Source organism: Onychomys torridus, chromosome 8, assembly GCF_903995425.1.
Source record: "Onychomys torridus chromosome 8, mOncTor1.1, whole genome shotgun sequence".
NCBI classification, from domain to species: Eukaryota; Metazoa; Chordata; class Mammalia; order Rodentia; family Cricetidae; genus Onychomys; species Onychomys torridus.
The window spans coordinates 17,867,483-17,893,090 of record NC_050450.1 but is presented as its reverse complement, the minus strand read 5'-3'; the positions used below and the strand labels follow the sequence as shown (position 1 = coordinate 17,893,090).

At 51.4% G+C, this 25,608-nt stretch overlaps 1 protein-coding gene across 13 annotated transcripts in view; it reads left to right on the top strand.

The window, feature by feature from the left end:
* The first annotated feature begins 5 nt into the window (after positions 1-5).
* Positions 6-25,608, top strand: part of Tsc2 (TSC complex subunit 2) — a 34,795-nt gene continuing 9,192 nt past the window's right edge. For 2 of the 13 annotated variants that reach the window (XM_036197079.1, XM_036197078.1), the window contains exons 1-26: positions 8-115; positions 579-739; positions 3,027-3,113; positions 4,964-5,074; positions 5,920-6,064; positions 7,020-7,137; positions 8,091-8,139; positions 8,433-8,558; positions 8,912-8,991; positions 10,009-10,135; positions 11,091-11,234; positions 12,121-12,258; positions 12,696-12,799; positions 13,096-13,177; positions 14,247-14,402; positions 14,865-14,981; positions 16,901-17,023; positions 17,741-17,847; positions 18,044-18,194; positions 19,279-19,401; positions 20,083-20,217; positions 22,099-22,288; positions 23,200-23,293; positions 23,466-23,568; positions 23,777-23,871; positions 24,978-25,106. In XM_036197079.1, the coding sequence (XP_036052972.1) occupies positions 602-739; positions 3,027-3,113; positions 4,964-5,074; positions 5,920-6,064; positions 7,020-7,137; positions 8,091-8,139; positions 8,433-8,558; positions 8,912-8,991; positions 10,009-10,135; positions 11,091-11,234; positions 12,121-12,258; positions 12,696-12,799; positions 13,096-13,177; positions 14,247-14,402; positions 14,865-14,981; positions 16,901-17,023; positions 17,741-17,847; positions 18,044-18,194; positions 19,279-19,401; positions 20,083-20,217; positions 22,099-22,288; positions 23,200-23,293; positions 23,466-23,568; positions 23,777-23,871; positions 24,978-25,106 (2,972 nt within the window). In that variant the 5' untranslated portion in view covers positions 8-115; positions 579-601. Of the gene's footprint in view, positions 116-573; positions 740-3,026; positions 3,114-4,963; positions 5,075-5,919; positions 6,065-7,019; positions 7,138-8,090; positions 8,140-8,432; positions 8,559-8,911; positions 8,992-10,008; positions 10,136-11,090; positions 11,235-12,120; positions 12,259-12,695; positions 12,800-13,095; positions 13,178-14,246; positions 14,403-14,864; positions 14,982-16,900; positions 17,024-17,740; positions 17,848-18,043; positions 18,195-19,278; positions 19,402-20,082; positions 20,218-22,098; positions 22,289-23,199; positions 23,294-23,465; positions 23,569-23,776; positions 23,872-24,977; positions 25,107-25,608 lie in introns of all 13 variants that reach the window. The other 11 variants (XM_036197088.1, XM_036197080.1, XM_036197086.1 and 8 more) reach the window with 7 other exon arrangements.

The window sequence follows — 25,608 nt, the reverse complement described above, 5'->3', positions numbered from 1 at the left end:
GTCAGCAAAGCCTCACCCCCGGAAGTGCAGATTGCGCTTCCGGCAGCTGCTCTGGGCCGGGGGTGTGCTCCCTTCCTGGCTGCAGGAGGTCCTGCGCGCGGGAGGCGCGCGCGGGGTGAGTATCCCGCAAGGCTTTGACCGCTGGTGCGGGTCGGGAAGACTGTGTGGCCGCGTCGCGATGGGGTGGAGGGGAGCTGGCCCTTCGGTATCCAGGCTTCGGCCGCGCCCACCGCTGACAAGTCCTTGTGCTCCAAGCCATCCATTGCGTGTGTGAGCGGGCCTCTGCTTCTGTTGTCCCCGTGACAGCTCCTCCTCTACACAAGGAGAAAACTGATGGCAAATAGCATGGCTCTGTGCACCCCGCGGCGGCAGGCGGCTCCCTAGATCAGGCCTATACTGGGCTGATTTGTGGCGGAGTCCCTCTTGGTTGGATTGAGTTGCCCCAGGGGTTATAGGGAGGACAGGTTATGTCTTATCTTAGACCTAGGATCCTGGCAACTGGAGGTTCATCTCAAGGGCAGGAGTGCATAGCCCTTCCTCGGGTGTATCAAATAATATGTTTCTTCTGCACAGAGCAGTTCTTAGTACTGCCCTGCCCACCATGGCCAAACCAGCAAGCAAAGATTCAGGCTTGAAGGAGAAGTTCAAGACACTGCTGGGACTGGGAACATCAAGGCCAAACCCCAGGTGTGCAGAAGGCAAACAGACGGAGTTTATCATCACACCAGAAATCTTGAGAGTGAGTGAGCAGTCTCTCTTTTGACTGAGCTTGTCTGTCACTGGGTTCTGTGGGAGATGAGTTGGTGACTCTCTGCACAGGGCTGCTGTCCCCAGTACTATGGAGACATATACACGTCCTTCCTCAGGATCTTGGTGACTTGCCCTAGCACACTTGCTTTGGGATTTAGGTAATGCATGAACACTTACTTTGTCTAGGGTCGTGGTGGGTGCCCTGTATTCTTAGCACATGGGAGGCTGAGGAGAAGAGTATGAAGTTGGAGGCCAGCCTGGAGCAACATAATTCTAGACTGAGACCTAGTCTTCAAACAAACAAACCAGGAGGGGAAAAAAAAGCTAGGCAGTGGAGACACAGGCCTTTAATCCCAGAACTCCAGGAGGCAGAGGCAGGCAGATCTCTGAGTTTGAGGTCAGCCTGGTCTACAGAATTTCAGAACAGCCAGGGCTACACAGAAACTCTGTCTCAAAAAAGGCAAAAAACAAAACACAGAAAAGAAAGCCCACTTTTTTAGATGTGACCTAAAAATCATCCTTTTCACAGGGTTAGGAATATGATGAAATGTTAATTGATGTCTCAAATTAAGTGTCTTGGTGGGGTATAGTAGCATTCTTGCTCTCACACATGGTACCAGAGACCTTTAACTCCAGTTTGTCCACTTGTTTATTTACTTTTAATTTTTATTTTATGCGTATGAGTTTCTTTCTTTTTGAGACAGAGTTTCTCTGTGTAGTCTTGGCTGTCTTAGAACTTGTTCTGTAGACCAGGCTGGCCTCAAACTCAAGAGAGTTCCTCTTGGCTCTGCTTCTCAAGTGCTGGGATTAGAGGCATGCACCACCACCACTGCCCAGCTGTGTATGGGTTTCTTGCTTGCATGTATGTCTTACCCATAAATAATTGTTGAACCTTTTTTTTTTTTTTTTGGTTTTTTGACAGGGTTTCTCTGTGTAGCTTTGCGCCTTTCCTGGAACTCACTTGGTAGACCAGGCTGGCCTCGAACTCACAGAGATCCGCCTGACTCTGCCTCCCGAGTGCTGGGATTAAATGCATGTGCCACCACTGCCCGGCTTGTTGAACTTTTATACTTGGAACACTTTCCACTCAGATACAAACCAAATACTCCTCATTGGATGAGAGTTGTAAATAATAATGATACATCTGTATGCAGTGGAGTATGATTTAACAGAGTCCTCATTAAATGAAGGTTGTAAATAAATACAGTGCATCTGTATACAATGGGCTATGGTATAGTAACACATGCCTCAACCTGAAGGAAAACTGAAAACATGATGCATGAAGGAAGCTGGTCATAGACAGCCTTATAATGTATGAGTCCAGTGTATGAAATGTCCAGAACATGGAATGTTCAGAATAGGCAAATTCATAGAGGAGGCTGGGGGAGCTGGAAGGAGGAAGGAATTGGTATGTGGTTTAAAACATTCTTGAAATACTGGAGATGATTGTAAGCATTGTAATAATCTTGAAGTTTGCAGTTTAAAATTATTACAATGGCCAGGCTGGTTGCTAATGCCCATAATCCCAGAACTTGGGAGCCTAAGGCAGGAAGACTACCTTGAGCTCATAGTCTGGGTCTGAGTTCCAGGCTAGCTAGGGTCACATAGGAAGATACTATGAATAAATAAAGAAAATTGTCATAATGCTATATTTTATGTTATGTGAGTTTTATCTGCCCAAACTTTCAGTTAGGGAAGCAAAGGTACCTCTTGTTACTTCAAGAGCTGGAGAAGTACTTCCATAAGTCCTGGTCTACAGGTGGCCAGGTGTGGTGGCGCACGCCTTTCATACCCGCACTGTAGAGGCAGAGGCAAGCAGATCTCTATGAGTTTGAAGCCAGACTTGTCCTCACAGTGAGTTCTGAGCCACCTAGTGCTGCATACACAACAAATAAAAACAAAATAAGGAAAGGTCTACAGTTGGACATGGTGGCTTTCCCTTGTAGTCCCAGTGCTTGTAAGGCCGAGGCAGAAGAATTGCCATATGTTTAAGGTTGGCCTGGGCTGTAATGTGAGTTCAAGGATAGGTGGTTTGTGACTGGTGGTTAAATGGACCCTTTTCTTTATTCTTTTCTTTTTTTGGTTTTTTGAGACAGGGTTTCGCTGTGTAGTTTTGGAGCCTTTCCTGGAACTCACTCTGTAGACCAGGCTGGCCTCAAACTCACAGAGATCCGCCTGACTCAGCTCCCGAGTGCTGGGATTAAAGGCGTGTGCCACGGCGGCTGGCAAGTGGACCCTTTTCTAACCATTGCCCCTTCCCTTTTTCTGCTCTCTAGGAACTGAGTGGTGAATGTGGCCTCAGCAATCGCATCCGTATGATAGCACAGATATGTGATGTGGCAAAAACTAAGAAGTTTGAAGAGGTAGGTTTGCCTCAGTTATACTGCTGGAGTTGTGCATCCAGCTCTAGGCTGTTTAGAAGCTTCAATTTGCTGTTGCTTCCTTGAGCTCTCCTTTTTTGTTTCTGAGACTTGCTAGTCCAGGCTGGCCTCTTCAGTGTAATATAGGATTACAGGTACATGTCAGACTGCTAGCTTTCGTGTTTGTGCTTTGTTTTTCGACACAGGGTTTCTCTGTGTAGCCCTGGCTGTCCTGGAACTCACTCACTCTATAAACCAGGCTGGCCTGGAGCTCAGATACCTATCTACCTGTCTTTGCCTCCTGAGTGCTGGGATTAAAGTCATACACCACCACTGAATTGTAATGATTCAGGTTTGTTTGTTTGTTTGTTTTCCAGAACTGAGGACCAAACCCAGGGCCTTGTGCTTGCTAAGCAAGCGCTATAACACTGAGCTAAATCCCCAACCCCATAATGATACAGTTTTTACCATTTTAGAGAGATTTAAATTTCATCTTAGTGGTATGGAAGCTTCTAGAAATGACCTGAGTACAACCCTGAGAGACTTGTCTTGGTGACAGCAAGAGGGATGGGTTTTCCCTGAATTCCTGGAAAGGGTTATGGATATGCATGTCTGCTCATGCACTTTTTTGGTGGGTGGGGGATTGAGGTTGAGGCAGGTGCTGGGCGGCAGTGGCTCACTCATTTAGTCCTAGCACTCAGGAGGCAGAGGCAGACAGATCTCTGAGTTTGAGGCCAGCCTGGGCTACAGAGTGAGTTCAGGGACAGCCAGAGTTACATAGTGAGACTCTGTCTCAGAAAAAGCAAAAAAGAGAAAAGAGACAGGACTCACATGGTTCACCTAGAACTCACTCTAGACCAGGCTGGCCTTGAACTTACACCCACACTCTCACTTCTCTTAGAACACATGGGATAAGGATTACCAGGTTAGGGTATGGTCTCAGAATAAATCGAGGCACACCAGTCTTGGTCTCTGTTTGAGAAAGGCAGCTGGTTGATGGCATCAGGCAACCTCACAGAACACACATAACTGGTTTATTTTGGTTCAATATTTTCAGATTTTTTTTTTTTGATGTTATGTGTCCAGTGAACAGTTTTCCTTCTGGAAGTCAGAGTTGCCATATGACACCTGGGAGTTTCATCCTTGCCTAGCATTTATGTGCGAGATTTAGGGGAAGATGCAGATCCACCAAGGGAAGTGACTTGCTACATATTCACCAGTTTTTCGAGATGTGTGTGATGTAGCTGGGACACTCTCCCCACCCCCCAACACACACATTGGGTCTCTCAAAGTAGATTTGTAACACTTAGCAGGGGTGACTCACATAGGGACACCTTGGAGGAAGTTTTCTGGGCAGGTGCATGTTTAGGGCTCATCTGTGCTTATCTGAGCACCACGATGCCTCTGAGTCTAGAGATCTACAGGGAGTTCCCTGGCAGTCTTGGGGAGGCTAGCACTGCTTACCTGTCCTGGCTGTTCTCCTTCCCCAGCCTGTGACCTGGGGCCTGTTATAGAGATGTGGCTGAATGCAGAGAATGGTAGTGCAGGCCTTTAATCCCATCACTCAAGAGGCAGAGGTAGGCGGATCTCTGTGAGTTCGAGGCCAGCTTGGCCTATAGAGCAAGTTTGTGGGCAGCCAGCGCTACACAGAGAAACACTGTCTTGAAAAACCAGAAAGAGAGAGAGACAGAGAGAGAGACAGAGAGACAGAGACAGACAGACAGAAAGACAGACAGACAGACACAGATTTGGAATGGTCTCAGAGTCTGTAGTCACCTGTGCTGTTCTTTGATTGAGGGACTAAGGTTCTTGGAGATCACACCCTTATCACTGGCCTCTCTTTGTTGTGGCAGCATGCAGTGGAGGCACTTTGGAAGGCTGTCTCAGACTTGCTACAGCCAGAGCGGCCACCAGAGGCCCGACATGCAGTTCTTGCCTTGTTGAAAGCCATTGTGCAAGGACAGGTAAGGAAGGGGCAGAGCTGGATGAGCCTATGGGATGAAGGCAGGCCATCAGTGTTTGGATTCCTGTCTTTGGTGGTATGCCAGGGGCAGGGTCTAGAGGTTAACAGAGGCTCTGGAGCCTAAGTGTGTGTGCAGACATCCTGGTGTCACAACTCATGGCTGGTGATCTTGGCCAGTCACTAGCTCCCTGCACCTCTACCTTACTGAGAATAGAGACTGATAGCTGTGTCTTTCTTGTGGGGATGGCACAAGGAAGTTCATGCAGGATGTCTGGAGTACGGCCATTGTCAGCGTGCTCTTTTTGACCAGTTTTCCAGTTGTGGTCACTCCCTGCTGATTAATCTCTAGCCACTTAGATCTCAGCTGGCCCTTTAATGCCCACGGCCCTCTCTGTTCATCCCTGGACAGGTTTTCCTCTAGGCCGCTCTCTTTCTGAATAGTCTGGCCTCTTAGGCATCTCCTTACCCTTACTGTGCTCAGGCCGTGGTGTCTCCTACGGGCTGTGGCACCTCTTCTGGGGTAGATCTTTGTCCTCACATTATGAGTACACAGTTGTCTATCCTGAATCTTGAGTTGGGCCAGAGCAGAGCTTTATTGACACTCCTGTCTGCCTGTCCGTGACCAGAGCTTGATGCATTAGGTGGATTATGCATGCCGGTCAGCTGTTGGCCAGTGCCTCTGGTCCCCTGTTTGAGCCCTATGAAATTGCTGACCTATCATTCATAGGTGCTTCTAGGGGAAAACAGCATGCCTGGAGTCTTGGGAGCTGATGCAGGTTTTGGCTTTTTGACAGCTGTGTGGGAGGTGCTGGCAGGACTCTACCCACCTCATGGTTTTGTTTTTAGGGTGATCGTTTGGGGGTCCTCAGAGCTCTCTTCTTCAAGGTGATCAAGGACTATCCCTCCAATGAAGACCTCCATGAAAGGCTAGAAGTTTTTAAGGCCCTCACCGACAATGGAAGGCACATTACCTACTTGGAAGAAGAACTGGGTAGGTGTCATACAGAGTATGAGGTGCCTCTGGCCTTGGGAATCAGAGGTCTCTGGGATGAGAAAGCACCCCCCCCCCCCAACCTGGAGGAGTGCTGCAGTTTATGAGGTGACCTGCAGGGAGCACAGGACTCGATTGTCCCTGCTCATCTGGATTCCTTTGTCTTGGGGGCTGATTATAGATGCACTCATGGGATTCACTCAAGACTTGTTGCTTGAAGCCTTTGACTGGCAGGGTCAGAAGGTGCCTTTGAAATGGGTGGTGCATTTGTCTTTGGAGAGGGTGCTGCTGACCTGGTCTCAGTCTCAGTGCCTGGCCCCTGTCTTCCTTGTTACCGGTGGGTCTGTGTTGTCATTGCTGCATTAGTGTTGCTGGACACCTCACCCTTGTTTCTGCCCGCCCTCCTGTCATGGGACAGGCTTCAGTAAGGTTAAGACCTCGTTTCCCTTTGGTGAGGGGAAATGGAAAGACTGGGGAGAAATTCAGCGTGGGACCATTCTGGTGCCCACAAGTGGGCCTCAGTGGTTGATCTTCCTCTGGATAGGGGCTATCATGGAGTTTGCTGTCGGATTTTCTCAGGCTGTGTGGCCTGCAGCCTTGCCTGTGTCCATCCAGAGATTCCCATGGGGTGGGCACTTCTTAAGAACCTGCCGGGGTGGTGGTGCACGCCTTTAATCCCTGCACTGAGATGGAGGTCACCTGGTCTATAGAGCAAGTTCCAGGGCAGCCAGGGATACACACAAAAACCCTGTCTCGAGAAACCAGACTAAACTAAACTAAAAGGAATGCTTGCTTCTTTTATCATCTCAGCCCCAGCATCCAGGCAGAGCCAGTATCTGCATAGGGCTTGCTCAGACTCCTGTTGAGCCTCCTTGGTCTAGTATGTTGCAGTAGCAGGCTGCAGGATCGTTCTCCTTGGGGGAGGAGGAGTACAGCTTCAGCTTTTCTCCTGCAGCAGAGTTTGTCCTGCAGTGGATGGATGTCGGCTTGTCCTCGGAATTCCTTTTGGTACTCGTGAATCTAGTCAAATTCAACAGCTGTTACCTTGACGAATACATCGCTTCAATGGTGCAGTAAGTGAAAAAATGAATTAAGGGGCTGGGATGCAGCTGAGTGTCAGAGCTGTTGCTAGCATGCCAGAGACCCTGGCTTCCACCCCAGCTCCAGAAGAAAGAAAAGAACCTTCGTGTTACTTTGGTGACTGTTCAGCTTAGCTCTGCAGGGTGACTAAAGCCAGATAGGAGGTTGGCCACATATTTTTATTTTTATGTTTTCCTTTCTGACTGTGTTTGCACATGTGCCATGGCTCATGTGTAGAGGTCAGAGGACAACTGTGAAGTCTGTGTTTTTCCTTCCCATTTTTGTGTATGTTCTGAGGAGAAAACTCAAGTCTCTAGGTTTGTAGAGGAAGTTTCCACTGAGCCGTCTCGCCAGCCACCTTTTAGTCATTTTTTTATGTTGTGGTTGATTTTTAGACAGGGTCACACTGTACAGTCCTGGCTGTCTTGGAACTCACTCTGTAGACCAGGCTGGCCTCCAATTCATACTGATCCCCCTGCCTCTGCCTCCTGAGGTCTGGGATTAAAGTGTGTGTGCCACCACTGCCCAGCTTCTTTTTGTCATTTAAAAGCAATTAAGGTGTTTTGCCTGCCTTATGTGTCTGTGCACTGTGTGTATGCAGTGCCTGCAGAGACCAGAAGAGGGCATCAGAGACCCTGGTCCTGGAGTTAAAGATGTTTGAGAGCAAATTGAACCTGAGTCTTCCAGAAGAGCAGACTGTGCTCTTAACCCCTGAGCCCTAATTTTTTTTTTTTTTTTTAATATATCTATGAAAGTAGAGCTTTCTCTTACTTACACCATGCACTCTACACTAGGCATGTGGTTGGCACAGGTAGGCACACTATGGACAAGCCATTCAAATAACTGATGTTACACATTGAACAAAAATGAAATACAGTCACAAAGTCTTCAGGAAACACTGACCTGACTTTGGGGTTTTTGTTGTGTTTTTGTTTTTCCCCTCTAGCATGATTTGTCTGTTATGCATCCAGACAGTATCTTCTGTGGACATTGAGGTCAGTAACTCAGCTTTAGTTTTGGGAGGCTGGGGTGTGATGTCAAGCCCTGTTTGCCATTCTCTGGCTGTGCGGATTCTGGAGGCTGCTCATGCCGCTGACCTGTAGGAGTGTACAGTTGGGTTGTCTACATCATGGAGTAACAGCTTAGGATGTGATGGTGTGTAATGGTGCCTCCCAAGTGCACACTCACTCTTGTTCACTTGCACTGCGGTTCCTACCGAGGCTACTTGGGCAGTAGGGAGGAGGGTAAGGGTTGGGGGCACCAGCATGATACTCTACCCCTTCTGTAGGTGTCCTTGCAAGTGCTGGATGCTGTGGTCTGCTATAACTGCCTGCCAGCTGAGAGCCTCCCTCTGTTCATCATCACCCTCTGCCGCACCATCAATGTCAAAGAGCTATGCGAGCCTTGCTGGAAGGTGGGTGTCTCCGGGGCTATTTCTGGCAGCACCTTCCCCAGGAAATGTCTGCTGCCAGCACCTGACAGGACAGGGCTGTGTTGTCTGCAGTGAATGCTGCTAGACTTTTGGGATCACCAGGCAGTGACCCATTGAGGGTGTCTTGCTGGCCATTTGAGGTGGTTGAGCTGAAACCCAGGTTTGGGAGATGTTTTGAAAGCTGTTTTTTTTCATATGGACACAGTGAGCTAGTTTCATGGTGGGACTGCAAAGCAGTGTCCATTGTAAGGCAGGCAGAGGCCGGGGCTGATTCCTCTTGAGCCTGGGGCGTCTAAGAGTTAACACTTATGGTATGTGTGTGTTCTGCCTCCCAGCTGATGCGGAATCTTCTAGGCACCCACCTGGGCCACAGCGCCATCTACACCATGTGCCGCATCCTGGAGGACAGGCGAGTGTGAGCATGCCTGCCGAGGGGCCTGCCGAGGATGGGTGGGTAGGATCAGGGGGAAGCTTTAGACTAAGCTTGGCTCCCATTGATGAGCTTGGGTTTTCCTGTTCCTATTGGGCAGCTGTTCTGCAGTGTGGCTCTGACTGACATCTTCTGCTTCTACCAGTCCAATCAGGATGTTCACATTTAGACTCTAGGCTTTCTTTCCAGCCCTGACGGCCACAGTGTGGCCTCCTTCCTACCCTGCTACAAATCTAGATTTATGGTACTGACTTGATGTTGTCCTCACCTTCACCCCTGTAGCCAAGCCATTATAAGTCTTGATGCTTTTATCCCGAGGGGTGGCTCAGATTTGCCCACTGTTTGGTGGAACTAAACCAAAGCTCCCCTTTTGCTGCTTCCTGACCTCCATCATTGCCTCCTGAAGCTTACTCTTGTGTAGCACCAAATGGGGTTTCTCTTACATAGATCTGGCCATGTTGTCCTTTGTCTGAAATCATAGTAGTCTCTCCTATGGAACAGACCCAGGGATGTCTTAACCCTGTCTTAGTCCCATAAACCTCTTGTCTTTTCTTTCTTGGTGTCCTTCCTCCTGCTGAGGGTCTGCATATACACTTTACTCCTGGAGCATGGTCTTCCTACCCGTGCTTTGTCCTGAATGCTCCATGAGGTCCTGAGGTGGTGGTTAGCTGCCTGGCTTCTTGGCGTGGTTTTCACTATGTCCACGGCCTCTCAGCTGTGATTTCAGGTGTAGCATTGTGAGATTCTTGAGTCTCTGTATTCCACCATGGTGTTAGCACCATTAGGCTCAGGCTCTTGTCCCTCACTCACATTGGAGTTTCTTTGTCAAATGTGAACCATGACCTGTGGTGATCAGCAGTGACCGTCTGAACACATTGTGGAGGAATTGTAGTTGCTGCTGACCTCTATTTCCCTGTGCATTTCCCCAATTACATTTCTGCACCATAAGTGCAAGGTGTCTCCGGGGGCTCTGCTCACATCGGTCTCCTGGAACATTTTCAGATCGTACATGGAAGACGCCCCGCTGCTGAGAGGAGCCGTGTTCTTTGTAGGGATGGCGCTCTGGGGAGCTCACCGACTCCATTCTCTCAAGAACTCCCCCACATCTGTGTTGCCATCTTTTTATGAGGTAAAGGGGTTTCTGTACCACAGTAGGTTGGGAAGAGTGGGAGAGCTCACATCAGGTTTGCCCCTTACTGGAGCTTACTGGGCTGCAACTAAGCAGCGCTTCTTCTAGACCTTGGCCTGTAACTGTGGCTGAGATTTAGGGCTATGAACAGGTTTATTCTCAAAATGTTTTATCGCCAGGCAGTGGTGGCTCACGCCTTTAATTCCAGCACTCAGGAGGCAGAGGCAGGTGGATTTCTGTGAGTTCAAGGCCAGCCAGGTTTACAGAGAGAGTTCCAGGACAGGCACCAAAACTACACAGAGAAACCCTGTTTCGAAAAACAAACAAACAAACAAAAACAAAAACAAAAAAACGAAAAAGAAAAGAAAACATTTTATCTTTGAATTCCATCACTTGCCTGACAGTGTTGCCCCGGGACAGCCTTCCTCCTCTCGGTGCTGGGTCCGTTGGTCATCTCTGGACGATGTCCACTGCATCACTTCTGTTCTGTGATGCCCTGTGGTGTCCAGAGGTTCCCGGATGAGCTTGTATTTAGTTCTCATGGCTCCTGGTGAGCTGGGATCCTCATCCTAGGGCAGAACTGCTCAGACACACTGCTTTTCGTCTGGTTGCACAGTCTCCTGATCTGCAGGGGTCTTGCAGGGCTGGTACAGAGTGTGGTCTTTGCACATTCCATTGCTTGTACCAGAACTTAGCACCTGTCGGTTTGTGCTGTGACAGTACTCCTGGTCTAGAATTTGAAGTTACTGACTCCAAGTGAGGCCTTTTGGAGGTAGGGGCTTTGAGTCTTGGGTCTTACACAACAGATTCCTTTCTGGGCTCCATATATGCTTTGTGGGCATGTGTGGTAAGTGCTGCACATCCATGCATGGCTCTAAGACAGGATGGGCGGGGGGCTTCCTCTATGTGAGCAAAAACTAGCCAGTCCTCTGTGCTCCATCTCACTGTGTTTCAGGCTATGACCTGCCCTAATGAGGTGGTGTCATATGAGATTGTTCTGTCCATAACAAGACTCATCAAGAAATACAGAAAGGAGCTCCAGGCTGTGACATGGGATATTCTGCTGGACATTATTGAACGGCTGCTTCAGCAACTCCAGGTAAGGCAGGAATGCCAGAAAGGACTAAGACCCCAGACAGGCAGGCTTGTCCCTGATCTGAGGCATGCATATATCCCTTCCGTGCGTTCTTGGGGTCTGAGAGCTTGGTGTGGCTATTTGCTAGTGGTTCTTGATGGGACTAATTTGTCTTCCATTGAAGGACAGATCTTGTTTTTCCAAGTGTGCTCCATTATTTTGGCTCTAGAGAGGAATATGCAGTAGGTGAGCAAGGGCTGAGCTAGTTGTCCAAGGCAGACCAAGTGACAGGGGCAGTCACCTCCATGCTTGAGCAGGCCCTGAGGCAATTTCCAGAGTACCTACACTGCCATTGAGACTTTGGAGGACAATGTTAGTGAGAGCTGACGACAGAGCTAAAGGAAACACCAGGGCCATACATTCCCATGAATGCAGGGCTTTGGGTGATGAGGTCAGCGTCCAGCATAAGCTTATCCTGGGAGAGCTGATGATAAGGACATGCCAATGGAAGGGAAAACGGACTTGGCAAGGTCCAAGTTGAGTTGTTGTTGGTCGGTCAAGTGGACTGACCAAGAAGTGCTTTGGGCTTAGTAGAGGAGGGAGGAGGCCATACTCCTGATACTGAAAGGTACTGGAACCTGGGAGAAGCATGCAAGGGTTTGGGGGTGTAGTATTTTAACCTCCTGTTTGCTCTCCTTTCCAGACCAGGTTTCATAGGCTCCCCCTCCATTCCTGTGGTAGGAAATGGGCCATAGCGATGGTTTCCATATCTCTCAGATAGCCTAGCTAAAAAGTGTGTGTGTAGTGTGTATGTGTGGGGGTGTGTGTGGGGTGTTTGTATGTAGCTCCTCTCAGGCTGTGTTCAGAGGGTAAAGGAAATGAGTTTGTGTGGTCTATCTTGGTACTACAGAACCTGGACAGCCCAGAACTCAGGACCATCGTCCATGATCTGCTGACCACTGTGGAGGAGCTCTGTGACCAGAACGAGTTCCATGGCTCTCAGGAAAGATATTATGAACTGGTGGAGAGCTATGCAGATCAGAGACCTGTAAGGACCCTTTCCTGGTGGGGCTGTGGAGAATGGTTCCCATGGTTTCTGATTTTCAAGTAAAAGATGGACAGGTTCCTATGTTCCTGTGCTCCAGCAGGAACCCTGGCAGGCATCAGCAGCAGGCTTGTGTGGGGTTGTTAAAGAGCTTTATGCTAGCCTAACCATCAATTTCCTCCCTCCACACAGATGGTTCTGGTTCTACAGAGACCAGTTCTAGAGGGCAGCAGTCATTTTACCAGGGTTACTCTCTTACCTCCAGGCTGTTCCCTGGGTCCTGACATGAGTTTCTCACTTCCAGATCTTTGTTTTTGCTAATTCCCTACCAGGCTGTGAGGCAGCTAATCTCTGAGCAAACTGGGTTCTCCTGGGTTATCAGCCTAGTAGCAGGTTGGTAGCATCTGACTCACTGACCCTTGAATTGTTTCCTTTGACAGGAGTCTTCTCTCTTAAACTTGATATCCTACAGAGCCCAGTCCATTCACCCGGCCAAAGATGGCTGGATCCAGAACTTGCAGCTGTTGATGGACAGGTTCTTCAGGTAGTGGAGCCTCTGTGATCCCTTTGTCACCAGGGGCCTGTCCAAGATCTCAGGGAGATTCTCCAGAGTTGCAGTTGTTGATGAGCGGGAAGGTTGGCCTTTCACTAGGACTGTGTCCTAGTGTCCACATGGTGGTTCATAAAGACGGCCTCAGGAGGCAGCCCTGCTCCTTGGTCTTGGTCAGGCTGTTGATGGATTCCATGAGGGTAGTCCAGAGTTGGACCTCCCTGCCCAGTGCACATGTACAGGGGTGCAAGAGTCCTCAGCCAGCTGAAGCAGGTTTGCTCCTCTCCCAGGAATGAGTGCCGCAGTGCCGTGCGCATCAAGGTGCTGGACGTGCTGTCCTTCGTGCTGCTTATCAACAGGCAGTTCTATGAGGTGTGTGCGTGGGGGGGGCGCTCTGAGTTCACCCCATCCAGACCTCGGACGCACTCCAGCTGCTTTCTGTGGGGTTCTCCTGGCTCTCCTTTATGGCATGCTTCCAGCTGGCTTCCTCCCTCCCGTGCACTCAATGCTTTATTTATCTTGTGGTTCCTAGTCAGGCCTGTGCTGCGCCTAGAGGCTGCTGAGAAGCGAGGCAGGTACTCATGGCATTCTGGCCTAGGCCCCACTCAGAACCTGGGAGTTTGTGAAAAGTCTAGTCTGACTTCAGAAATCTTGTATCTGTGTGCTCTGGGAAGTCCTACACCTGTTAAGCAAGTGCCCTGTCCCTGACGCGCACTTGCAGCCTCCAGAACAGTCTAGTGTATGGTGTGTTTCTCTGATCATTTCCATCATCCACCATTTCCAGCTGCCCAAGGCTCCACCAGGTCATCTTGTGCCGTCCCCCTCTCCTTCCTTCCTGGGATCTGTGACATTCTTGCTTTGGGGGGCAGTGTCAGCGCTTGATGTTTTCTGTGGCTTTTTTTTGCATGTCAGACATATCTCTCTCGGTTTGCATGCCCCCTCAGGCAGCCTGACTTCCCAGCTTCCTCAGTTTCTTTACCTCCCAGCCTTTCCATGCCCCTTCACTTATCTTTACTACAGTCCCGTCCATCCTTGCTCAGGGTGGAGCTCAGTGCTCTTTCAGAAAGGCCCTCTGGATTCTCCGTTCTCTCCACTCACCAGAGTTGGTCTTCATGTGTCCTCTTCCTGCTGTCTTCCCCCAGTGCCAGCTCTATTCCCAGTGTCTGATGTCAGGGTTTCCTTTGGCCCAACACATACATACACTCGTGCTGATGCATGGCCCTCCACTGAGGAGGGTTCTTTGTATATGTGTGGTTTGCAGATGGAATCCAGGGTCTTACAAAGGCTAAAGGAAGTGTCTGTCATTGTCCAGCTTTTCTCCCATCTTTAGTGATGCCTTAACTGCTTTGGGTCTGTTGCTTGAAGGAGTCACAGTGTGTCACTGAAATGTGCCCCAGTGTGGGATTGGAAGCTCACCTTTTCCAACTTGTGCCCAATGCAGGAGGAACTGATTAACTCAGTGGTCATCTCTCAGCTCTCCCATATCCCTGAGGATAAAGACCACCAGGTCCGAAAGCTGGCCACCCAGCTGCTGGTGGACCTGGCTGAGGGCTGCCACACTCACCACTTCAACAGTCTGCTGGACATCATTGAAAAAGTGAGAACCATCTAGATGTCTGGGCCGGTGTGGACAAAGCCCCGTGGACAGAGCATCTCTTGGATTTGCCCCATTCCTGCCATTGTGACTGGTGGCTATTTCTGTGGGCAGGACATTCCTCCCAGCAGAGATGTGTGATGTCAAGGGGCCGTGCTGAGCCACCTTGCTGCTTGGCCAGTCTCCTGCCTACAGCACCTTGCAAAGGAGCATTTTGTCATTCTCAGGGATCAGGGCTGGACAGCTGAAGAATAGCATAGGGACGGGATACAGGGCTGTGGCCCTCCTCCTGCTGGCATAGTCACTTTGCTTTGAGTTTTGAAATGTAGTTTGTGAACAGTCACTGTGTAAAAGTGTATCTGCCCTTCTGATAAGTACAAGAGAAGGGATTTTTGGTAGAGTTAGATCTGTGGGTAATCACCTGGGAACCCTGATTTTGGAACCTATGTGGTGTTCTCTTGGAAGGTGATGGCACGCTCTCTTTCTCTACCCCTGGATCTGGAAGAAAGGGACGTGGCAGTGTACTCGGCCTCCCTGGAAGATGTGAAGACTGCAGTCCTGGGGCTCCTGGTCATCTTGCAGGTGGGTGCTCTGGAAGGGAGAGAAGACCAGTTTTTGTGCACTCTTGCTGGAAACTTCTCTAAAGAGGTGTATCTCCTGGAAGACCCAGGTCTGACAGGGTTAGCAATATGACGATGTGATCAAGGCATGAGAGGCCTGCAGTGTGCAGTAAGCCCTTCGCTGTTCACAGCTGTTTAGTCTGTGCTGCCCAGAGCTACCTCTGTACTCCTCCACTCCTTGTTCCCGCCACAGCTGCTGTGTAGAGAAAGCCCATGCTTGTACTACAGCTGTTTCCATTTTGGGATCACTTCACATTTCATATAATTCCTTTCGTTTACAATGAAGAACTCCTTGGTTACAAATATGTCCTCAAGGCTATAGAATGAGAGGCTGCATCAACATAATACACATGTGAGGAGCTGTTACAGGTTGGGTTTGATTTGGTTTGGCTTGGTGTTGTTTTTTAGTGTGTTCGTCTGTGTGTAGACACATCATGCCACAATGTGCACTTGGAGGTTAGAGAGCAGCTTGAGGTGACAGTCCCCGGTGTCCACCTTATCTGACAGTCTCTTGTTGTTCGCCACTGACTGCTCCCGGTTAGCTGCCGCAGTCTCCTCACAGGAGCTCTGGAGTACAGGTGTGTGCTGCCACAGCCTGCTGTGTGGGTTCTGGGATCCAAAGGCCCGTCGGTCCCTGTGTTTATGGAGCTCATACTTTCCCACTCCATCTCCACAGCTCCACTTCTTTTGTTACTTTGTTTTTCGAGACAAGGTCTCTCTGTGTAGCTTTGCGCCTTTCCTGGGTCTCGCTCTGTAGACCAGGCTGGCCTTGAACTCACAGAGATCTGCCTGGCTCTGCCTCCGAGTGCTGGGATTAAAGGCATGCGCCACCGCCGCCTGGCCAAGGACAGACGCCTTGTATGGGAGTTGATTTTCTCCTTTGGCTCTGTATTACAGGGGTCACACTCAGGTCATCAGGCTTGTTAGCAATGCCTTTAGCTACAAAGCCAACTCTCCACCTTTTATTTTATTTTATTTTTATTTATTTATCTGTCTGTCTATCTATCTATCTATCTATCTATCTATCTATTTAGAGAGACAGGGTTTCTATGTGAGTTTCAAGACAGCCAGGGCTATACAGAGAAACCCTGTCTTGAAAAAAAGATTTGTCCCCTCAAGTCATCTAGGCAGGACTTTGGATGGTGTGTTCTGAGACTAGGGAAAATAGCTGTATCAGTTGTCTTTAAAAGAAGAGAGTTGAGTTGGTACACACCTTCAGTCCCGGCACTCTGGAGGAAGAGACGGGTGGATCTCTATGAGTTCAAGGCCAGTGAACACAGAATTCCAGGCAAGCCAGGAAAAAGCAAACAACCAAAACCCAAATCAAAGCCAACCAACCAAACAACAACCCAAAACAGTGATGAGTTTATCTGTGCCCACTGCTCACCTCCAAGGCTCAGAGACTGTGAAGGCCCCTGGGGTTCCCCAGAGCTACTGGCAGCATCAAGGCCTTTCTCCTGGGATTGCCTGTCTCCTGCCAAGGAGGGATGGTATGTGGTTGAGGGGCTGCGCTCCCAGTGGGAGTGCCAGGGCCTTGTTGGGATGGTCTGAGAGGCCCTTTCAGTGGGATAATGGCACTTGTAGTGTATTTCCCCCAGCCAGGCTCTCCTTGTTGACTTTGCTTAGTCTTGGAGGACTGAAAACCCCTTTACGGCATATGAGGAATGTGCACATGGTCAGGCACTACTGTCCAGGACTCATTGGATGTGTTTCCTGATTTGCTACCCCATGCCCTGCTGATGAGATGGGCACAGGGTCAGAGGACAACATGGCAGAGGCTGCTGCAGAGTGTTTGGAGAAGTGATGCTGTTTCCTCTCCCCTGAATCAGAGGTGCCATCTCCCTGGCTGCTCTCATAGGATTGGTCACTCTTTCTCTGCAGACCAAGCTATACACTTTACCTGCCAGCCATGCCACTCGGGTGTATGAGACACTCATTAGCCACATTCAGCTCCATTACAAGCATGGCTACTCCCTGCCCATTGCCAGCAGCATCCGGCTACAGGTGAGACTGCCAGGCGGGGGACCAGTTCTTGGGGGACCCATCATGCTGCCTTAGGCTTGGCAGACGTATTACAGCAGTCTAGAGAGACAGTAGGTGGCCTAGGGAGGGTCCTGTTCAAGGCACTTTTCTCCTTAGCATCTGCTGCATCTGTTTTGCCAAGGACCTACTGCCTTTCCTTGGCCTGTTCTTCTTGTACCTTGTGGCTTGTCATGCTGAAGTCACACAGTTGTCCAGGACAGGGGCACATTGGTTTCTAGGGTTGGCATATAGTTCCAGGGCTCCTGATGCTAAAGAATCTCCCAGTATCCCGTAGCATGGGCTCCCGTGGGTAGGGCTAGTAAAGAGAAGGGAGGGGAGGGCTGGGCAAGGCCTGACAGCTGCTGACAGCTTGCCATATTGATGCCTCCAATTAGAGGTCACTAAGAAGAAAGCCCTGAGGACTCCCAAGCTCAGCGTGTAGCCTGTTCTTTAAGGATCCCAGACTAGTTGGTCACTGTAGCGAAGTGATGGGGCTCTGAGAATGATTTGCAGTTTGGTGTTGGTGGCTGTATGGTGTTGTGGGGAACCAGATAGCTACCAGGAAAAAAGTCGTCTTCTGTAGGACGCCAGCTTAGAGTTTCAGGCTTCAGTTTCTTTAGAGGCTGAGTGGTTAGGATTTCTCTGCCTGCCCTGGAGTCGGGCCGCTGTTTTGATTGATACCATTTGCTTCCCTGGCAGGCTTTTGACTTCCTGCTGCTGCTGCGGGCTGATTCGCTGCACCGACTGGGCCTGCCCAACAAGGATGGGGTCGTGAGATTCAGCCCTTACTGTGTCTGTGACTGCATGTATGTGTGCCAGTACCTCTCTCGTGCTCTAGGGGTGGACTGTTCATTAGATGAAGCTCGGGATTCTCTGCCCCACTTAGTCTTAAGTAGGAGGAACTGTCCAGAAGGGATGCTGTTATCAAGCTGGGTCAGGAGGGATCCTGCCTATTCTAACTTGTGGTACGGGCTCAGTTGCGTGTCCCACCTGCTTCCACAGGGAACTGGAGAGGGCCTCTGAGAAGAAGGCCAGTGGGCCCCTTTCACCTCCAACTGGGCCACCCAGCCCTGTGCCTATGGGCCCTGCTCTACGGCTCGGCCACCTTCCCTACTCCCTGCTCTTCCGTGTCTTGCTACAGTGTTTGAAACAGGTGAGGTGGGCCCATTCCTCAGGCTCTGTTAGGACAGAATGAGCTGCCCCTGCCCTGAGGGTACAAAATTCTTGAAATAAATCAAAATTTACCCTTGTGTGAGTTTTACAACAGGACTCAGATATGTAGCCAGATAACAGTAACCCTAGATGAACATGCTCCTCATTGGGAGGGCACAAGAGGTCAGTGTAGTATTAGAGTGAGTACAGTCGTGCCTCAGGGACATCTACCAGGTAAGCTGAGGTCAGGCCTGAAAAGCAGAGAAGGTTCTAGAGACGAGTCAGCAGACCCTGGAAGCCGGTAGTATGGTTTTGTGCAGTGAGAGGTGCTAAAGATGGCAGGTAAGAGACCAAGGCAGAGAGAGAGTGGGGGGCCCTGGAGGGGTGGAAGAGAGAGTGGGGGGCCCTGGAGGGACTGGAAGGCCCAGAATCCCTGGAGATGCTGGCGGATTGTTTTCTAGGAGTATCACGGCCTCCTGTCACAGAGTGGAGGGTTCAAGACTGCTTAGGATTTGGCTCTGGGACCAGGCTTCCTTCATGGATAGGCAGAAGTCAGAGCCATGACTCATGTCTTTTCTGCAGCTATGACCTTAGGCTGACACACTGGCTCTGCAGCAATCTTGGCCTATGGATTGTTGTGTACTCTCTTCCACTCTCAGCCATAATTCTGCTTTTCTTCTGCCATAGTGTCTGTGTTGTAGAAGCTTAGCTGGTGCAGACGTCCAGGGGTGGGAACTCTCAGTCCAGTGCAGAGGCAGGCAGTTACTGTGCCATCACTGGGCAGGTGAGGGAGGCAGGGCCAGGCCTGCGGAAGCCCTAAACTACTAAGATGGAGGAGGCACTGCTCTCTGCTGGGTCTCCACTCGGCCTGGCCTCTGGAGGGTGGCCACCACTGTCCAAGGTACTGTCCATTGTCCCACTCTCTGAGAAGTGGCTACTAGACACAGATCAATGTTTAATAAATACCCTGTGGGCAAGGGAGCAGAAATGCAGAAGCCTTGTACCAGCACACAGCTCAAGTACTGATGGGGCCTTCTGTCGCCAAGGTCTAGTGAGCTTGCTCCCTTAACCATCTCCTCTCCTAGGAGACAGATTGGAAGGTGCTGAAGCTGGTGCTCAGCAAGCTGCCTGAGTCCCTGCGCTACAAAGTCCTCATTTTCACCTCCCCCTGCAATGTCGACCAGCTGTCTGCTGCCCTCTGCTCCATGGTAATGCCCACTGCAGCCTCCAGTATGCTTTTGCCTGCTCCTCTTATGTCGTTTGGGGTGGGCCTTTGTAATAGGCTATAATCCAGGCTTTCTCCTCCCAAACAGAGGATGTTCCTCACAGATGCCTGCCACTACCCGGCGCGGAGTCTGTCTTTCAGAATGAGCCTTGGCTCCAGACCATGCTCCTGGGGCCAACAGAGGCTATAATGCCAAAAATGCCCTAAGGAGGGCTGGAGAGATGGCTCAGAGGTTAAGAGCACTGACTGCTCTTCCAGAGGTCCTGAGTTCAATTCCCAGCAACCACATGGTGGCTCACAACCATCTGTAATGAGATCTGGTGCCCTCTTCTGTATACATAATAAATAAATAAATAAATAAATAAATAAATAAATTAATTAATTAATTAATCTTTTAAAAAAATGTCCTAAGGATCACATCTCACCACATTCCAAATATGTGCATTGGAGGTCCCTGATGAAGGACCTGTTACTGAGTCTATATGCCCCGAGTCTCTGCTCTTCTAGAACACCTGTTCCTGCTGCGCTGTCACAAGTTGAGAGTTTTCTCAGAGAGATCTGTGCCAGGAAGGAAGTAGGGGACCTACTGGGCTTCCCTCGCACCCCCTGGCCTGAGGAATATTGCTGTGGAGCAGAGGTTTCAGGACTGTGTTTTATACGGTAGCTTTCAGATCCAAAGACCCTTGAGCGGCTCCGAGGAACCCCAGAAGGCTTCTCGAGAACAGATCTGCACTTGGCTGTGGTTCCCGTACTAACAGCGTTAATATCTTACCACAACTATTTGGACAAGACCAAACAGGTGAGAGCTGGGGAGGGGACAGTGGGACAAAGGGCATTCTAAGCTGGCTGCTGGGCCAGGGTGAGGTCAGCTGGCTTTGTTCTAGGGACTGAGGGCAGCCGAATCCCAGGCACAGAACTTGTAAGTTTGTATAAGCTCTGGGCTTTGATATGGCCCTTGGCTGTACCCATTGCCCCCCACCCCCTGGCAGGGCCCCCCCTCCTTAAGCTCTTTCTGCTAGGTTTGGGGACAGCTGACCAGACCAGTTTTAAGAAGTGTGGTAGGTTGGTCAGGACTTGTGGATGTCACCTTTCTGTCAGAGTCACAGTGGTGCTCATTTCCTGTCATCCCGTACTGTCCCGCTGTATGTCCCCTAGATTCTACTCTGTCTCCATGACAGAATGGAGCTACTGGTGAGGTCAGGAGCCTGCTCACAGTGCTGGCAGCCCAGAGAGGGGCTCAGTCAGGCCTGTCTTTCCCCAGCCCAGGTTCCCGACTGCAGCACAGTTGATGCTGCAACTTCATCCACAGGCCCGGCCTGAAGGGATGGCCCTGTGCGTGGGGTGTGTTCCATAACCCCCACTGGCATTATGCCAAAGGGCAACCGTCTAAGCTGGGTCAGAAGGTCATGGAGGCTCTCTGAATCTAAAATGTTTCTGAGGGTTAGCTTCAGGAAGCAGAAATATTCTGGGGCATTGAGCCCAGTGTGCGGCCTGAGCTGCCATTCTGCTGTTGTCTTCATAGAGGACACCAACCAGGAGGTACTTGTTATTCAGTTGGTGCTTCTCCTCAAGGCCAGTCCTTTGGGAGGCCAGAATGATGGGAGTGTGACCCCTGGAATGTGGTTTCATCCTATTGGCCATAGGGTGGGTACCATCTGTGAGGATGGGCTCACTTAGGCACTAAGGGGCATTTCTAAGATGTGTTCCCACTCTCCTCCAAGAATCATCTCAAAGCAGGCAAAAGAAGGAAATAAGACCTGGGGGTACTAGTATACCTGAGCAGCCTGGCCCTCCTGGGCAGAGGTTAGGAGAAGTACCCGGTATACCTGAGCAGCCTGGCCCTCCCGGGCAGGGGTTAGGAGAAGTACCCGGTATACCTGAGCAGCCTGGCCCTCCCGGGCAGGGGTTAGGAGAAGTACCCAGTATACCTGAGCAGCCTGGCCCTCCTGGGCAGGGGTTAGGAGAAGTACCGGGTATACCTGAGCAGCCTGGCCCTCCCGGGCAGGGGTTAGGAGAAGTACCTGGTATACCTGAGCAGCCTGGCCCTCCCGGGCAGGGTTAGGAGAAGTACCGGTAGTACCTGAGCAGCCTGGCCCTCCCGGGCAGGGGTTAGGAGAAGTACCGGGTATACCTGAGCAGCCTGGCCCTCCCGGGCAGGGGTTAGGAGAAGTACCGGGTATACCTGAGCAGCCTGGCCCTCCCGGGCAGGGGTTAGGAGAAGTACCGGGTATACCTGAGCAGCCTGGCCCTCCCGGGCAGGGGTTAGGAGAAGTACCGGGTATACCTGAGCAGCCTGGCCCTCCCGGGCAGGGGTTAGGAGAAGTACCGGGTATACCTGAGCAGCCTGGCCCTCCCGGGCAGGGGTTAGGGGAAGTACCCGGTATAGAGCAGCCTGGCCCTCCCGGGCAGGGGTTAGGAGAAGTACCGGGTATACCTGAGCAGCCTGGCCCTCCCGGGCAGGGGTTAGGGGAAGTACCCAGTATACTTGAGCAGCCTGGCCCTCCCGGGCAGGGGTTAGGGGAAGTACCCGGTATACTTGAGCAGCCTGGCCCTCCCGGGCAGGGGTTAGGGGAAGTACCCGGTATACTTGAGCAGCCTGGCCCTCCCGGGCAGGGGTTAGGAATACCATGACAGTTGGTGGCAGATAGACTCATTGTATCTCACATCTTGCTTCCGTCAGCGTGAGATGGTTTACTGCCTGGAGCAAGGCCTCATCTACCGTTGTGCCAGCCAGTGTGTGGTGGCCTTGGCCATCTGCAGTGTAGAGATGCCCGACATCATCATCAAGGCACTACCTGTCCTGGTAGTGAAGCTGACGCACATTTCCGCCACGGCCAGTATGGCCGTCCCCCTCCTGGAGTTCCTGTCCAGTGAGTGTGTGCTTCTGCCAGTGTACACCTGTACATATGTGTGTGCTTCCGCCAGTGTACACCTGTGCATATGTGTGTGCTTCCGCCAGTGTACACCTGTGCATGTGTGTGTGCTTCCGCCAGTGTACACCTGTGCATGTGCATGTGCTTCTGCCAGTGTACACCTGTGCATATGTGTCTGTGGGCCGCTGTGTGGGTGGACACTTGAATTCCAGCCTGTGCCTATGAACGACACCCGGTGACTTCTCCAGCCCTCGTGAGTGCACACAGGTCGGCCTCCCTGGGGAACCCAGGTCTTGGTGCCTCTGCTGCCTCAGGGTCTTGGCCTTCCTGTTAGCTTCCCAGGTGCTCTGCTGTGTGGTCTGGGACAGGCCATTCCTTTTCTTTCTGCTTATACGCAGCCTGTCATCCTCAGACTCTGCCCCATGCCCAGACTGGTTCCTTTTTAACCTCTTTTCTGCCCTCAGACATTTGGATTTTGCCAATGTTACTGTTTTGTGCCCCCTTGTCAGAACCTCCAGAATTTCAGGGTATTGTACTGGCCCTTTTTTCCTACCTCCTTGTGCATCTGGAGCATCAGCCTTAGATCTTGAGATAGGAGACAGCACTTGGTGGGAAGGCCAGAGTGGAGAGTTGATACTTCAGGGGACACATAAGCTTTGTTGTGCTTACTACCCCATAAAATGTTCAGACTGTTTGCAGCTCATGGAGTGTAGAGCTGTAGGCCATGGGCTAGCTTTGGTCTAGGAACCACAGCTTGCTGTCCCCGGGTCTGGAAGGTTCTGTTTAGGTGGCTGTGGATAGTTGCCCTGACGTTTAGAAATAAAGTGCAGGATGCTGGTACCAGCCACTGCAGCTGCGGTCCTTCCTGGCTGGCCTGGGCTCCTCTGATGGGTGTCCTTGTGTCACAGCTCTGGCCAGACTGCCCCACCTCTACAGAAACTTCGCTGCAGAGCAATATGCAAGTGTGTTTGCCATCTCCCTGCCATACACCAACCCCTCCAAGTAAGTCTGGCTGCCCTGGGTCCCCCTGCTCAGCCGTGGTCCAGAAAGTCAGTCTGGGCTGCAAGCTCAGGAGTCTCCCGATGCCCTAGCACTTCGGTTCTGAGATTTGAGCCCAGTGATGCTTTCCCACTGACGTCAGGAGGCAGACTAATGCTGTGCTTTCTCACCCCAGGTTCAATCAGTACATCGTGTGTCTGGCCCATCATGTCATAGCGATGTGGTTCATTAGATGCCGACTGCCCTTCCGGAAGGATTTTGTCCCTTATATCACTAAGGTTAGCCGAGAGGCCATGGATGGAGCGGGGCATAGGCAATGAACAGGGCCAGGGATGGAGGTGGGAACTGGTTGAGGCTCTGTGGTACCCAGGAGCTGGCTCTGCTGAGCTGGCTAACTGGATTCAACCTGAGGTAGGCATAGGGAGAGAACTTCTGGTTGGCTTTATCATGGGCCCCTCATAGCTCATGTCTCCACCCCCACTCCAGGGCCTGCGTTCCAATGTCCTCCTGTCTTTTGATGATACACCTGAGAAGGACAGTTTCCGAGCTCGGAGCACCAGTCTCAATGAGAGGCCTAAAAGGTTCGGGGTCTGCTGGGACCGTGCCTGGTATCAAGTGGGTGGGAACCTATGCTGCGACTTCTGATTAGTGACCTGAACATAGGACCAGGAATGAGGAGGTGTCACCATGCATGGTGACCTGGGCCTGAGAGCCCCTTGGGCAGGACCTGCAAAGGTTGCTGGTACCTCCCATTTGCTCGGCTGGCTTATAGCCTGTAGCCCTGTGGAGCCCATGTGCCAACATCCTGGCTTCTCTGGCCTGGGTCACATGTTGCTGGGTTGGAGACCAGGATGTACAGGGCTGGTTCTCACTGCGCTGGAGGAGGAGTAAAAGCATGCATCATGGCGGCTGTGACTTGGGCCTGGCCAGGGAGAACCCAGAGACATCTGCTCCTTGGGCCCATGGCCTCTGGTTAGCCCAGCTTTCAGCCAGAGCCGCCCCTCCTCCTCAGAGCTTGCTCATCAGGGACACGCTCCTCACCATCACAACCGCTTGTGCCAAGCCTGAGAGCAGAGCTGTGCAGGCCCTCATGCTCTCCTTCGCTCCTCATTGCCCCGCTGCCCTGCCTGCCCCGCTTCCTGCGGGCCGTTTCAGCTCTCCCTGGGTGGGATACGGCACTTTCCAGTGCAGCCTCTGCCCGAGCCCCATGGCTGGGGCTGAAGATTGTCAGTTGGGCCGTCTTTGGCCAGAGCCTCTCCTCTGAGGGGCTCTTGGGCCCGGTGTTGAGAACTAGCCTCTTTCCACAGTGAGTTCCAGGGCCTGGCCTCCAAGGTCTCTCTGTGGGGTAGGCAGGGATGTCTGTCTGGTCAGCATAGCCTGGAATCTGCCGTGTGGGGCGATCCACATACATTTAATTTGCACTAATGTCTTTTGTTTTGGTATCATGCGTGAAACCTTACATTTTCTCAGTCACATTTACAAGCTGTATTTTTATGCATTTTTGTTTTCTGTTTCCTCCCCTGCTCACTGTCCTTTGGCATGGTTCTTTTGTTCATCTCACCCTCGGGACCTCTCCATCTTGACCCTGTGGCCTGGGACCTTTCCTCCTCACCCCTCCAATGGCTTGTTCTCCCATTCCCGGGAGCTGGGCTCTCTGGGGCTTGGGGCTTCCTTCCTCGCCCGGTAGTTTGAGGATAGCCAGAGCCCCCAAACAAGGCCTGAATAACTCTCCACCTGTGAAAGAATTCAAAGAGAGCTGTGCAGCCGAGGCCTTCCGGTGCCGCAGCATCAGTGTGTCTGAACATGTGGTCCGCAGGTAGTGGGGCTGTGTTGGGCGGGGGGCACAGACCCTGGAGCTTGGCCCCGTGAGCACCCGGGTGGTGGTGCATGGGGCTGCATGCATGACCTCCTCGCCTGCTGGCGGCTCTCCCTGACCAGAGCTGGAGGACAACCTGGTCCCAGCCTCAAAGAGCCTGGTGGCGAAGGGGGAGGGAAGGTTGCATTCTGTCCATGTCGTGTCCTAGCACAGTTGGCCGCAGCCGCCTCAGGTCACCATCCGAGCCCTTGCTAGGGCTGCTCTGAACACTGGGAGGCTAGTGTCAGCCCCGCAGGCTGCAAGGACCTCGAAGGCGGCAAGGGCAAGAGCTTTGTAAAGCCACGCTGCTCTGTGCAAAGCCGGCAGACACACACTCTCCTAAGTTTGACATCACATCCTGTAGGACAGGTTTCTTCTCGAGGGTTCATGCTAAGGGGAATTAGAGGCTTCTGTGTAGGGATCTGGGGTAGAGGCCAGCCTAGGAGGGGAGGCTGGGCCAAGG